This window comes from Pelmatolapia mariae, linkage group LG4 (assembly GCF_036321145.2).
Source record: "Pelmatolapia mariae isolate MD_Pm_ZW linkage group LG4, Pm_UMD_F_2, whole genome shotgun sequence".
In the NCBI taxonomy this organism is placed as follows: domain Eukaryota; kingdom Metazoa; phylum Chordata; class Actinopteri; order Cichliformes; family Cichlidae; genus Pelmatolapia; species Pelmatolapia mariae.
In genome coordinates this window covers 3836418-3850647 of record NC_086230.1, presented here as the reverse complement: position 1 = coordinate 3850647, position 14230 = coordinate 3836418, and the positions used below count along the sequence as shown (strand labels likewise).

The following is a 14230-nucleotide window of genomic DNA, read 5'->3' as shown; positions in this document are numbered from 1 at the left end:
GTAAATGAAACAACCAAGACATCTCAATAACAAGTTTTTATTGAAAACGAACAGGTGCAGGGTCCAGCTCAGGCTATGCTGCCAGCATTGGAGGCAATCCTGGGCCACAGGTCAGCACACTCTTTGGCCACTGGGCCTGTGATGGCAGAACCTGTAGACACACACACGAAGGTACGTAAGTCCCGATACTTGTGTTATTTTAAAAGCTTAAAAAATAAACTGATTTTACAATGGAGAGGCATGAAAGTTAGGCAAATTTATAAGGTGGTGTTACTTTCGTTACTGGGAGCACATCATGTGGGTCAAACATCACATTAACCAATACATTAAAAGAAAAAGTTGTACTCAGTATTTATAAATTGTCTCATCCCTGATTGAGCTCAGTCAGCCACAGTGGGGTCGCTGCCGTCTCACCCACAGTGATGAAATCAATATTCCCTTCTACGACAACTCACCGAGCCACTGAGCAGACAAAGCAAGTGCTTTTGGAAGGGCAAATATGCTCCTGTCATGACCACACACCAATCACCTCCCTGTACAGCGCGCAGGATGAATGCCACACCACGTTTCAAAAACCCACCTTTCATTTCTCCTTTGTTGTTTACTATGACACCCGCGTTGTCTTCAAAATAGAGAAACACGCCATCTTTTCGTCTATACGACTTCCGCTGCCGTATCACCACCGCAGGATGCACTGTGGAGAGGGGAACAAGGTTCATTTGAGCTCAAAATGTAAAACTAAAAACCGTATTTAAACACCTTTCTGCAACTGAGACTGGCAACTTATATTTAGACATTTAAAGACTGCAGATGGCGACTGTAGTTCCTGCTCTGCTCTAGGGATATTCCAGCTGGAAGGCTACTCCAACTAGAACCTGTAAACACGTTTCGCTAAACAGGCAAAGAGGAATACAGTCACCAGCTTCATTGTTAATGGATCCACCGCTCCTTATTGTTTAGTTATCTATCATTGAGAAATGACAGTATCTGCAGGAAAGCAGCTTAAATGAGATTTAATAATTAGTTTATGAAAGTGTGTGCAACGCTGCAAACAGAACCTACATGCCTGGTGAAGACTGTATGACAACCAGTTTCCCACTTACCCTTCTTCCTGAGCTCTGGCTTGCCTTTCTTGACTGTGGCCATGACCATGTCACCAACTCCAGCAGCAGGAAGACGGTTCAGACGCCCCTTGATGCCTTTCACAGAGATGATGTACAGGTTCTTGGCACCTGAAAAACACAGTAAGAAACACCATAATGAGAACAGAGGACACGGTGGAAGAAAATAAGACATACTCCGGTTTATGATAAATTCACTTTGTCAGCTTGTCTCATCCCTGATTGAGATCAGTCAGCCACAGTGGGGTCGCTGCCGTCTCACCCACAGTGATGAAATCAATATTCCCTTCTACGACAACTCACCGAGCCACTGAGCAGACAAAGCAAGTGCTTTTGGAAGGGGCGGACAGAAGAAACCAACTAGTAGCCATTGTCCCAGTGCTTCAATCCTGTCACTAGGGCTGTTCGATATAACGATATATATCGGATGACGATATAAAAACACCTATTGTTTCATTTTACGCTATCGTTTGTTTTGTGGCATCGCAAAATAAACTGTTTACGGCAGTATTTTTTCATCGTTTTGATGGTCGCTGTAGTGGCTATATTAATTTCTTAAAGTTCTCTCTTTCTCTTATATTTAATATAACCACACTACAGACAGACAAGCGCCTGTTTTTATGCGTTGTCGTTAGCAACAACGACGGTAAAACTATCGCGTGTCCGCTTGTTTATTTTCTACATAAACCTTTCACAATAAAACTCAAGATCCTGTTGAGACTTTTCACAATAAACTGAATCACGTGAAAGAGTATGCAGAGTATTTACAGATGAGAAGCAAAAAAGAGCCGTCAGGTGCTAAAAAAATAAACCTTAGACTCAAACGTTAGAACAGGCTTTTCCCCGCAGCACGCCGTGTAATAAATACTCACAAAGAAAAAGGGCGGCCGTTACAACTTATGTCTAAAAATGTATCGTTTCATGCATCGGTTAAAACACTCGACTCCAGGTACACGACGCCCAGCTGGAAACACTTCAACACAAGTCGAGCTGCCCGAGATTCACAGAATTTACAGAAAATGTAAAATTTTTGTGATTTGTATCGTTATCAGGACGATAGATGTCTTATATCGGGATATGAGATTTTGGTCATATCGCAAAGCCCTACCTGTCACTGTAGTTTCACTTTTAAACAACAGTGCTATGTTTATGCCCAGGTTCACATAATGTGAGATGCAGGTACTCAAAGTTCTGAAACAGTTTCTTTTTCTGCTAAGTACTTTTTAAAGTGGTTCTAGAAAAACAACATACCTTCAGTGTCTAATTACTTTACCCCCCCAAGGTAAATTAATTAGACACTGCTACCAATTGTGCCCATTAATCTACATATTAATCCAAGTTCAACTTCAACAACATGTTTTTGAGTATAGATTTTAAGTCAGGTGAGCCTTCAGGTACAATCAAACTTGTGGTCAAAAGTATTCTGTCTAGAAAAAGTGGAAACAAAAGAACCATGTTGGGTGAGATCTTAGTTTTCAGAAAACCTCTCTCCTTAGAACTGACAAACTGATGCTTTACATGTTAATTTTCACACAGAGGTTAAATAAAAAATCTCAAATAATCCATTTATGTGCATTAGTCAGTATGGTAGATACCATGTACCCATGTTTTCCAAGTCGTCACTTATATTTAATGATAAAGCTGCTTCCAGGACAACAAAATGCAGACTTATTCAGTGCAAACATCAGCAGGTATAAGCAACAAGGATTAAAACAATATCTACAGAAAAGCTACAATGATTATATTTGCTAATGTGTTTTATTAGCCTTTGGTGATCATTACTCTGCAAACAACTGCTTTAAGAAAAAAAAAAAAAAAAACCACTATGAAGTTACAGGGAATAACGAGTAAGGGGTTTCTTCTCTAGACAGGGCAATACCAAGGAAGTGGGAGGTTTCTCGCCATTCCAAGGAGTAAGAGAAATTAATCCAGGTTTCCAGTACATTCATCATTGAGCAGCACATGATGCTCCATAGCCAAGTTAAAAATTAAGCAGTTTCACATAACTTCCAAAATTTGAAAAAAAAAAACCCCAAAAAAACCCCCCCTGAGATTTATTAACTTTGTCCTTTTGTGATACTTTTAACTTGAACTATTTACAACAACAAAATCACAAACACTAGAAGGAGCGCACCAAATAAACTAGTTCACATACAGGGAAGAATGGTGTGGTCGGTCTTAGTGAAAAGATAACAGCTCAACATCAAAAACAGTAAGTTTTAGGCTGGATCTTAAATTCCCTTCAATCACTTAAGAGTTTAAGGCCTTTTTGTATAGAAAGGGTGAACAAGAGAAGCAAAAGGAAAAGTCAACAGGAGTCAACCTGACACAGCAACGAGTTACCACAGACCTACCTGTGTTGTCCGCGCAGTTGATAACTGCTCCTACTGGGAGACCCAGGGAGATGCGGAACTTGGCTCCAGAGGAACCACCACGTCCTGCAGGAAAAGAAACATGCCCGAGTAAGAATCATTTCTACCTGACAAATTGGGCATTTGTGATTTAAACTCAGAGGAAAGATATTTCAAATGTAAGTATTTACCCTGAGTGCCCTTGTGTACTTAGTGACACTGAAATCCCTGACTCAGATAAGGCTTTAATCATCACATAGGTCCATTTTAGGAGCGAATGCCACATTTGAGAAATCTACACACCCACTGCAATACATAAGCAGCAAGCTACAGCATGCTTTACTGAAGCTTATAACGCAGCATGAATATGACCTTTGATCAGGACACAATGATGGTTAAAATTCAGAGAAGCCCGATCTAAAGGAACTTCTAACCTTAAGGATATTGCATGTATGCAGTCATCGACACTGGTTTTCACAGTCACAAGTAGCTTAAGCTCGTTTTAACCAATTTAGCACAAGCCACACGACAAATACACTTTTTACAATTCTGTTTAATTTCGGAGCTACAAAACACGTGAACACTGTAAACCTATTTTCCATTCACTGGGTTAAGAGTAATGACAAGTAGTAACCAAGAGCTAAAACTACATTGTACCCCATGCATTTTCCCTTTTACTCAATAAGTTTGTTTCAAATGTGGCAGCTCCAGTTTATCCATAATTCACGCTTGGTGTGTACCGGCTCTGCTTAGCTTTCCCGGCTAGCCCTGATCACCACAAATAAATTAACTTCATTGGTACACTTTCAGGTCAGGAAGCATCGTTGTAACTCACTTAAAAACAAAGACCTTATCACCACACAGAAGGCTAAAGTGTGTGGAAGAAAATGCGACTAGCACGTACACATTTTCCGCCTCTAGCATTTCTCGCTTCAGTAATACATGGCGCTGAACGAAAAACATGGCTTCCTTCAATTCCCATCTCAACCGCGATCTTTATAAAATCGCTAACTTTTGTCATAATTTCAAAACTAGTCCCACAAAAACATTGATTCAGCTTCTCTATCACACATAAGCAACTATATAAGCTGTAGCTCGTCTTATAAAGAGCAGATGGAGGTGGATTTTATAAAGCAAGTCTCATACCTCTCTTAGACATTGCTGCAGCACGGAAAGAGGAAGGCGGAGAAAGGAATTGTGGGTAATAAAGCTGAACAGAAGTTCCTCCGGGTCAGGGTGACGAGACGCGCTGCGTTCAAGGACAGTCGGGAAAATTCACCAAACACATTTGGTGTTTACGTTGTGTCTACGATAGAATTGAATCACAAAGTGATGTTATACTTATTAGTCTCGCGTGTTTTAAAAACACCGTTTACCTTAGTTTCCCAGTGTTTCTTCTTTTGTAAGTCCAGTTTTTAATTAGTTATTATAATTATTATTATTATTATTATTATCATTATTATTATTTGAATCAAATTATTTACTTGTTTACCTAAACAATTTACCTGCAATTTACCCTGTCTTGGGAAAGGGTTGAAAAATAATTTTAACGGTCTTGGATAGAAATGCAGTTATACAATCATTTGTTTGGACTGCTAAGAAGTGACACTGTTGTAATTATTGTTGTGCTTTATGAATACATTTTTGGTTTGAAAAATCCTGTGGTTAAAATTAATTATCATTTTATATCATTCACCATTTGTTATTGAATCATAATGAATTAGAACAGATCACTGACACAACAATGTGCTCGTCTGTGCGTGTTCTCTGTTTAAAAACGTCAATCTGTTACATTAAGACTTTAATTACATTTCATAAATATAATTAAGCAAAGAACTCAAGGATATTACATTGTAATCGACATGATGGGACAACAGAAATTAATTTAAACTCAGATGCACATATTTCTAAAAAAAAAAAAAAAAAAAAGAAAGAAAGAAAAAGAATATCACAAATTGTTAAAACTGACGATTTATGAGGCTACATGTATATCTTTGCTTTTTTTTTCTTCTGGCCTCTTGGGGGCAGCAGAAGCAGGTAAAACAGCTTGTTGAGATAATATAAGATAAGATGACCTTTATTAGTCCCACACGTGGGAAATTTGTTATGAAGAATGAAGAATCATGTTATGAAGAATCATCAGAGGTCTGGATTGGACTGGTAATCCAGCCCAGGGTAGACACAGTTGGGTCAGTATGATTTTTCACCTAACTTCACACCTAAACAAGAATACGAGCGTAGTCAGAGTGTTAAGAGCAGTTAAAGAAATACCTAGAAATAAGTTGTGATATTTTCTGTGATCTCCAGTAGAGACTGTAATTATCTGGCCTCTGCTGTTGTTCTTTGCGGATTTAGCCACCTGAATTCATCAAGAAATAACCAAATATTACACAAGCTATCATGGCTGATTTCCAGCACTTAGACAGTACAAAAGGAGTATAATGATGGAATTCAGTGAGTGAATCTACTCAAAAAGTCCTGTAAGCAGGGCTATGTGACTATCTGTCTGTCCCCATCATCTAGCAGACTGAGGGCATTTAGTAGTGAGTGCTGGGCGAATCCCCCCATCACTGGCTTAAATCAGTTTCTGTTAACCTATTGTGGTTATACCCCAAGGATCAGAGACTTGGAGCCTTTGAACAGAGACTTCTGTACAGAGGTAATCTAATGTTTATGCCAATTTACAACACAGCTCACCATTATAAAGAGTTTCTAAGTGTTTTAAGGGTTTTTACTTTCAAATCCAAAAGCAACCTCTATGATTCCCAGGCTGCAAAGGTACTGCAGGTAAACTGCAGTGACAAGGGAAATTCAGTTTGAAATTATTCACATGTTAAGTTGCATTTTTATAGAAATGTATCTATTTACATAAAAAGTGAATTAAAACTTGTAATAAAAAGTTGTTAGTTAGTTATATTACTCTTTATTCTCGCCTAAATTTACAGCTCTTGCACTGAAGTATTGTATTCAAGTTGCAGGTGTGTTGCACAATTGTCTTAACATTTTGCATATGACTGGGAAACATTAGCAATTTATATTAGCAATTTACACCTATAAGCCTGTGTTGTTTATGACAGTTTAAAAAAAACAAACATTTCCAAGCAAATATGTCACTTTCTCTTGTTTTTTGATTAGAGTGCAGATTTAAGATGGCTTTCTGACTTTTCTTGACCTTGGGGATAGCTACTCTTTAATGTTCTATGTATACAATTTGGACCTGTGTGAACAACAGTCCCATAATGCACGGTGTTGGTGACGTCTTGATCCCCAGTCCTATATCAGGATATTTCCACTCCTCCCACTCCAGTCGCCTTTACTGCTGAACAAATCACGAGACAGCTGATGAAACTCCACTTGAGCAAGGCTGTGGGCCCTGATGCTATGAGTCACAGGGCTCTCATCATGTCTTCAAGATAACAGTACAGGGACTCCAAATGGTCCCTGTACTTTGTAAGAAGTCCTACCTCATGTCTGTGGTAAAGCTGTCATGTCTGTGTGTACTCCAACCTGAACAAACAAGCACTGAATGATTTGTATGGCCGACTCCTTGGTTTTTACTTTTGGAAAGTATTACTATGAAATGTAGTGGGAAAAGGTAATTATTATACCTCTGGAAGTTGATTTTAATCTACTATTAACTTAAAATTAAAAACAAGTAGATTCAAATTTTGCAGCTTGATCGTTCACTGAAACATACAGAAACTACCAACATTGTTTCCAGGTACAAAACCACAACAATAACTATCACATGTTTACCTTGAATTTATATTTACCAAGTTATATTTCAGATAATTGTTTTCTAATTTTTTTTCTAATTTTGAAGGCCTCATGATAACCAACATGAATGTCTACATGTTTTATTTAAAATCTCAGATATTACAAAGATTTTACAGTTTTGTTGTTAACAGATACTATGTTCGTACCAAAACTGTTTTGTAGGATAGACTTCATTTTAATATTTACACAATAACTATATATTATATTTAATTGATTATTCTGTCATGTAAAATCATGACCCCACCATTGCCATATTATTACCAAATACTCATATTCTCAAATGATATATTCAGGAGATATTCAGTCTAATGAGTGATAGAAAGCAATACAGTGCAAAAGTCGTGCTGTAGTATAATATGTATGAGTGATATACTTTTCTCTATGCATTGATGAGTCATGCCAGCTTGGATGCTGGCAAACTAAACTACGGTGTCCTAAACTATACAATACTAAGCTGGATAATCAAAATCTATATTTTAATGGTGCATGTCTCCTCTTCCTTGTACTCTTCATTCTTCTTGTTGAAGATCGTTCCATCAGGCTGGTTTACCCAGTTCGGTTTCACATATCCAGCTATGTTTTGCTCCTTCAGTTTCTGAATAAGCTGTGAATCACAAACAGTTTTTATTATTCTCTCAGCGACTGAAATTTGTGTTTTATTAATTTTCACTATTTTCTGATTGAGAACAATCTGTAGCAGATTGATACATTAGTGGTCAGAAGTTTATGTACAATGATGCTACGTCCAGATAGTCACATGTTACATTATATGAAAAGTGCCAGTGCCATATGCTGAAAAACACCACAATGTTCCCACCTCCAGACTTCACTGACTTAACAGCCTACACTGTATCACTCTGTACCAGGGGACATTTTTGGCACACTGTTTTTTTGGGGTTTGAAAGCCACAGAGAAGTTTAGAGAAAATGCATCTCAGCTGTTCCCATACTCCTGTAACATAAAAGATCACTAAGGGTTCTCGCTTAGGCAGCAGTTGTCCTTCCTCTTTCCTGCATTGCCTGGAGCTTTCTTTAGGTGCCTTCCCAGCTTTAACAAATGTCCAGCTGAGATAACTGCATTTACTCAGGGCTTTCTTGATATGTTTTTCTGCTTCCCTAGCTGCTGTATCGCCAAGGATGGTATTCGCTCTATGCTGTAGTCTATGCTGATACCTGGTTTGTGCATTGAGAGTGTGTTGAGAGTTAAGCCTTTTAGTACTGATCCATATGCATTGGTTTATGGTACAAATCAGCTTTTAAATGCCCTCCATTACTGATGGAAATCTCGCAGTCTAAAAAGGCTATCCTGTCATTTTTTGCTGTAGTTCCCCAACTCTCTGTGAATGGTACTCATGGCCATTGACCAAGTGTAATACATACTAATTCTGGGTTTCCAGAGACCACCTCCATGATTGGAGTCCAATCCAGAAATAGTTGAGAGTCTTTGTGAACTTTCTTATTCTGAGCATGTCTTGGTCCATCTCTATTGTTGCCAGGTCTGTATATATGGTCTGGCACTGTCCCTGCTCTTGATTTGGAATGTATGTCCTTTTATATCAGCATGAAGGTTTTGTCCTAGTGAAGAACAGCATGACCTTTTGGTGGAGGTCAGCCATATTTGTTTACAAAAATAAGAAAATATTTGAATAATTACATCCTTCTAACCATTTTATAGAGATACAGTGAAAATTATATGTAAATATGACAACACTGTACCGAAAACATAATAGATAATGCAAATTTTTTGTGTTTTTGTGTTTTTTCCACTGTACATGTAAAACTTTAGTACTATTGACTGCTTATTTGAATATAACTACATGTTCAGATGGGGTTAATCATCATCATCATCATAATCTGTGTAGCACCTATTAGGAAACCCAAGGGTGAAGTTTGAGGACTGTTTGGTAATTGTTAAAGTTGTCAGGGTCCAGACTCCTGACTCCAGGGAAGACTTGGTGATGTCAACTGTAGGGGGACACTGAGCGGGTAGACATGCTTTGACCAATGCTGTCTGCATCGGAGAAGAGTGCACGTAGAGTCTTTGGCCTTGGTTATTCATATGAGAATAAGAGAGACCTGAGAATGTTATGTTAGTTAGGGCACACAACGGTAATTAAAAAAAATGGCATAAAAGCTAACAGAGCAACGAGAGCATAAGTGTTTTTGGAAAGATAATAACATGACAGAACACCTGTGGGAGTGAGAAGCTAACAGTAAAGTAAGTTTTTGAATTTGATGTTAGAAAAAAAAGTTGGGGTAGGGCAATGTCTGTCACTGACTAGCAAAGGAAATATAAAAATGATTTTACAGTAAGTTGGCTTTATTTAAAAAAAAATACAGTAGCTTTCTCTAAACATTAATGCATTGTGGCAGATTCTTTGACCATTAAATCAAATACACAGCCTATGTGGCCTAAAATGCAACTTTACAGATGCATTGTGGATTTTCTAATGTTGGGAGAGGTTTCAGCTGTGAGTGGTGGGATTTTCAATGTGGGAAGCCTTAATTGATTCAAATGTTATTTCAGTATTTATCAGTATGTGTGTACGACAGGAACCGCTAAAATTTGTTAATGGCAGCTTAAATACATAAACTGTGATCATTTTCATTTAAATTGAAGTTTGAAGTTAATTGGAATTAAATAAGTTGCTTGAAAATACATCTTTGTGTTTCACATGGTATATGTGTATATTAAAGTAAGTATACCAATAAGCTGGTCCTAGCTGGACGCTAAAATCCTACATGAAGCTGAAAAGAAAACAGCCCACATATCTTAAGTTCACTTGATAGCTAGCTAGAGCTAGAGCTATAGACAGGGTCATGGTCTTGGGTTTAGGACCCAGTGTTCTGAGTTTTAAGTCCTTTTATAGCACTTACTGTTTTTCATTATATTGAGCTTTATTGAGTCTGTTCTTGGTTTCAGTTTATATTGTATATCATTAGTTTCTATGCAATCCTAAGTCTCCTCCTGTGAATTTATCCCCTCAGTTTGCTTCTGTTCTTTGTCACATCTTCCTTCTCGCTGTCCTTTGTGTATCCAAGGTAATACGTTCCCAGTTCCTTCCCAGCCTGAGTTCAATTTTATTTTGCTTCCTGACTCCTGTAACTTCAGCAATAAAGCTGTGATTTGAGTTGAATTCTGCTTCCGAGTTATATCCACTGATAATCAAATTCAAACAATGTTTTTGAGTATTTTCTAAAATTAAAGGGACTTTTATTTTATGTATTAATAAATAACACAACAGAAAGACACCTGAAAGGTAATTTCATGACACAAATCAGTGGTGAGGATTTAAAGCACATTTATTCTGTATGTAAAATGTATAAAGCAAAAAAGCAAACTGTTCTGTATTGTAGCATCGTGACATTGCTTATAAAGTCTCTGCTTATGTATATTTGCTCACTAAAGTTTTTCCCCTCTGATAAACACGGCCGAATTCTCAACATATTGTTGGATGTTAACATGTGAATCTAGGTTTAGTCTGACAACACTGAGGTCACAAAACTGGCAAATCAGTTTAGATCTTTATGCAGATTACAGATGTTTGACCATTTTTAATCTGGTTTTCAATATCAGCACTCCACTGAAACTGCTTTTTAAAATATCCGCATTGATCTTCTATTGATATCTGATGCAGAAATGTTTTCATTACTCATATTCTTTGACCTCAGTTGTCCCTTTGATACCGTTGACCATAATATCTTTCTTAATAGGCTCGAGGTTTAGGCGGGTATCTCTGGCCCATCACTAGACTGGTTTTCCTCATGTTCGGATCTGTTACAATGAGCAAGTTCTCTTTTTACACTGCTTCTTAATGAGAGGGTTCCACGGATTGTTTGTGCATCTGTGTGGTGTTGTTGGGATTGCAGGAAGCCTTCTAAGAACTTTGGAATGTCCTTCAAGAAAACTGGAGATGCCTAAAAGAAATTACAGAAAAACCTTGAAAAGAGAGTTCTGATTGTGTTAAAGAGAAAGGAAAAAAAACCCTCAATTTTTATATGCTGTATTTACATTTATGTTTGCATATGTCAATGAACCACTTCATGAACATGCAAACTCCAGGACCTTCTTGCTGTGAAACAACAGCGCTAACTACTGTACTGTCCCATAATTAATTCTTATAGGAATTATGTAATAATATCTCTATATAACTATATAAAGTCAAGCCAAAGCATCCAATTAATGTATTACAACAGTTATATTCAGTAAAGTGTAATAGCATACATGACCTACCTACAAGTTATTTATAGGTGGCTTTCAAAAGCCTTTAAAAGATAACCTTACATTAGTACAGCAATTTAAAAACAAATACAGAATTAAATAAAATAAATGAAACAAATAAAACTGCAAAACCACAGAACAAAACTATCAAAACTGATCAACGTAACAATAGATTAAGGCCATGTCATAATGAAGAGATGGTTGCAATGTCTAAAGATATGGGTTTTGAGATCTAAAAAAGAGTGCACTGTAAGGAGAGCTGGTGAAAGTACATGCCAAAGTGTTGGGACAGTACAACTAAAGGCTCTAAGTCTCATGGTAGTGAGGCAGCAGTGATACGCGATACCACTGATTTCTATCCTGATCTGACACCAAGTAAAGTTCAGGCTGGTATCGGTACAAATACTTTGTATAAAAACTAAAAAAAAAAGTCAAAATCAAAAGTTGTGTATATCAGATTATAACTTCATGATGAAAGAAGACATCAAGTTACATGTTCTTATTGTTTAATTAACAAGTATTATCATACAAGAAATAAAAAAATCTGCAAGTCAATACCTACATTTTAAAATATTCAGTTAACAGTGACTCAAAACAAATGTGACTGACTGAATAAAATTAATACAGCTGAGAAACATTTTACAGATACATATTAGTATTTCTCTATGTATGAGGTATTTTGAGTTGTAGTTTCATTTTTGTACAATTGCACAATTGTTGTTTTACTACAAGTACCCTGTGTATTTAATGGTGCCTAGCCTATATAATCCACTTTAAATGCTCTACTCTAAAACCTTTGGATTTAGAATATTTGACTGTTAAATGCAGACCCATCTACATAACTCGTGATTTTACTGTCGTCCTGGTAACAGCTGTATGTACCACCAGATGCTAATGCTAACTCGGCCATGGATGAGCTGCACAAGGCAAAAAGCAGTCAGCAAAACTCCTGTCGCGACACAGTGGATGTCATAGCTGGGGACTTTATCCATGCTGACTTAAGTTCAATATACCCCAGATTTGAACTGCATTATTAAGGGGGAAAAACACACTGGACAAAGCCTACAGCAACATCCAAAAAGCTACAGAGCAACCCCACTACCACACCTAGGTTTGTCAAACCACATATCCATGCTACTGACACCTGCATACTCCCGTCAGGAGGAGAGCACGGTCAGCCACATAGACTGTGAAAACCTGGCCGGAAGGTGCATCACGACTGTTTTGAAAACACAGACTGGAGTGTGTTTGAACACCAGGACCTGGAGGAGCATAATACATCTGTGCTCGCCTACATCGACTTCTGTGTCGACAGTGTCACTGTGGACAAACGTCTCCAGGTGTATTCCAACCAGAAACCTTGGATGACTAAAGAGGTCCAGGTCCTGCTGAAGCAACGTGACGCCGCTTTCAGATCTGGTGACAGTATGCAGTACAGTGCAAAAAGATCTGAAAAGAGGTATCAGAGAGGCCAAGGCAGCGCACAAGAGGAAGGATGAACACCACTTCAGCAACAACAATTCATGACAGGTATGGCAGGGAGTTTAGCACCTAACCAACTAAGCCTGGCAATACCATGGTGACTGAGGGCCAGAGCGACGACCACTTCTTTGCAACTTCGAAGTGAAGGGACCAGAGGCAGCCACAGCTCAAACATCAGACAGCAGCATGGTGCTGGAATTTGAGAAGAGATGCACACTGAGGGCAGTAAGCCCCAGGAAGGCTGCCGGTCCAGACAGGGTGACCGGGAGGGTCCTAAAAGAATGTGTAGACCAGCTGGCCAGGGTCTTCATTAAGATCTTCAACGCTCCACTGTCCCAGTCCTGCATCCTTCCATGCCTAAAGTTGGCCACAGTCTAACACCTGTTATAATGAGGTCTTTTGAGAAACTAGTCTGACGCCACATCATGTCCTGCCTGCCACCAACACTCCACCCGCTCCAGTTCGCATACAGAGCTAACAGATCAACTGAAGACACCATTGTTATAACACTCCACACCACCATCTCCCACCTGGAACAACAGGGACATTACGCCAGGCTGCTCTTCGTTGACTTTAGCTCTGCTTTTAATACGATACCTCTGGACAGACTGCGGAATTTCAGACTCCTTTTGCCACCTGCTGCTGCGTACAGAGAGTTATAGTGGGTCCTCATCTTTCCTCAGCCTTAACACAGATTCTCCACAAGTCCCCTACTGTACACTCTGTACACACATGACTATGTCAGTACTCAGACAATGCAGTCATTAAGTTTTCGGATGATACCACCATGGTGGGGCTCATCTCTGGGGGCAACAAGATGGCATGCAGAGCTGAGGTTCAGAAACTGTCAGATTGGTGTCAGACAACAACTTGGACCTTAATGCCACTAAGACGGAAGAGCTGGTAGTTAACTTCAGAAGGAGGAATTCCGAGCTGCAGCCCATCTGCATCAACACGGAGTGCGTGGAAAGGGTGTCCAGCTTCAGGTTACTGGGAGTGCACATAGACACAGACCTCCAATGGAGCTCAAACACCTTTAATGTTGTAAAGAAGGCCCAACAGCGTCTCCATTTTCTGAGACTCCTCAGAAAAATGGACCTGAAGAGGGAGCTGCTGACTGTCTTCTGTTGCTGCATTGAAAGTGTGCTGACATATCCCATCTCTATGTGGTTCTCCAGCTGCACCGTGGCACACTACAAAGGGTCATTAATATGGCTCAAAAAATCATTGGTCATCCTTTTTCCTCCCAGATCTGCATTTATAGAGCTGTATATTACA

The 14230-nt window shown here is 38.7% G+C and overlaps 1 protein-coding gene across 1 annotated transcript; it reads right to left on the bottom strand.

Moving 5' to 3' along the window:
- Positions 1-21: 21 nt before the first annotated feature.
- rpl23 (ribosomal protein L23) lies at positions 22-4681 on the bottom strand. Its single transcript, XM_063471098.1, has 5 exons — positions 4619-4681; positions 3476-3559; positions 1104-1232; positions 581-694; positions 22-151 (listed from the first exon to the last, which is right to left on the bottom strand). The coding sequence occupies exons 1-5, from the start codon at positions 4629-4631 to the stop codon at positions 69-71; spliced, it is 423 nt and encodes a 140-aa protein (XP_063327168.1). The 5' UTR covers positions 4632-4681; the 3' UTR covers positions 22-68.
- Positions 4682-14230: the final 9549 nt, after the last annotated feature.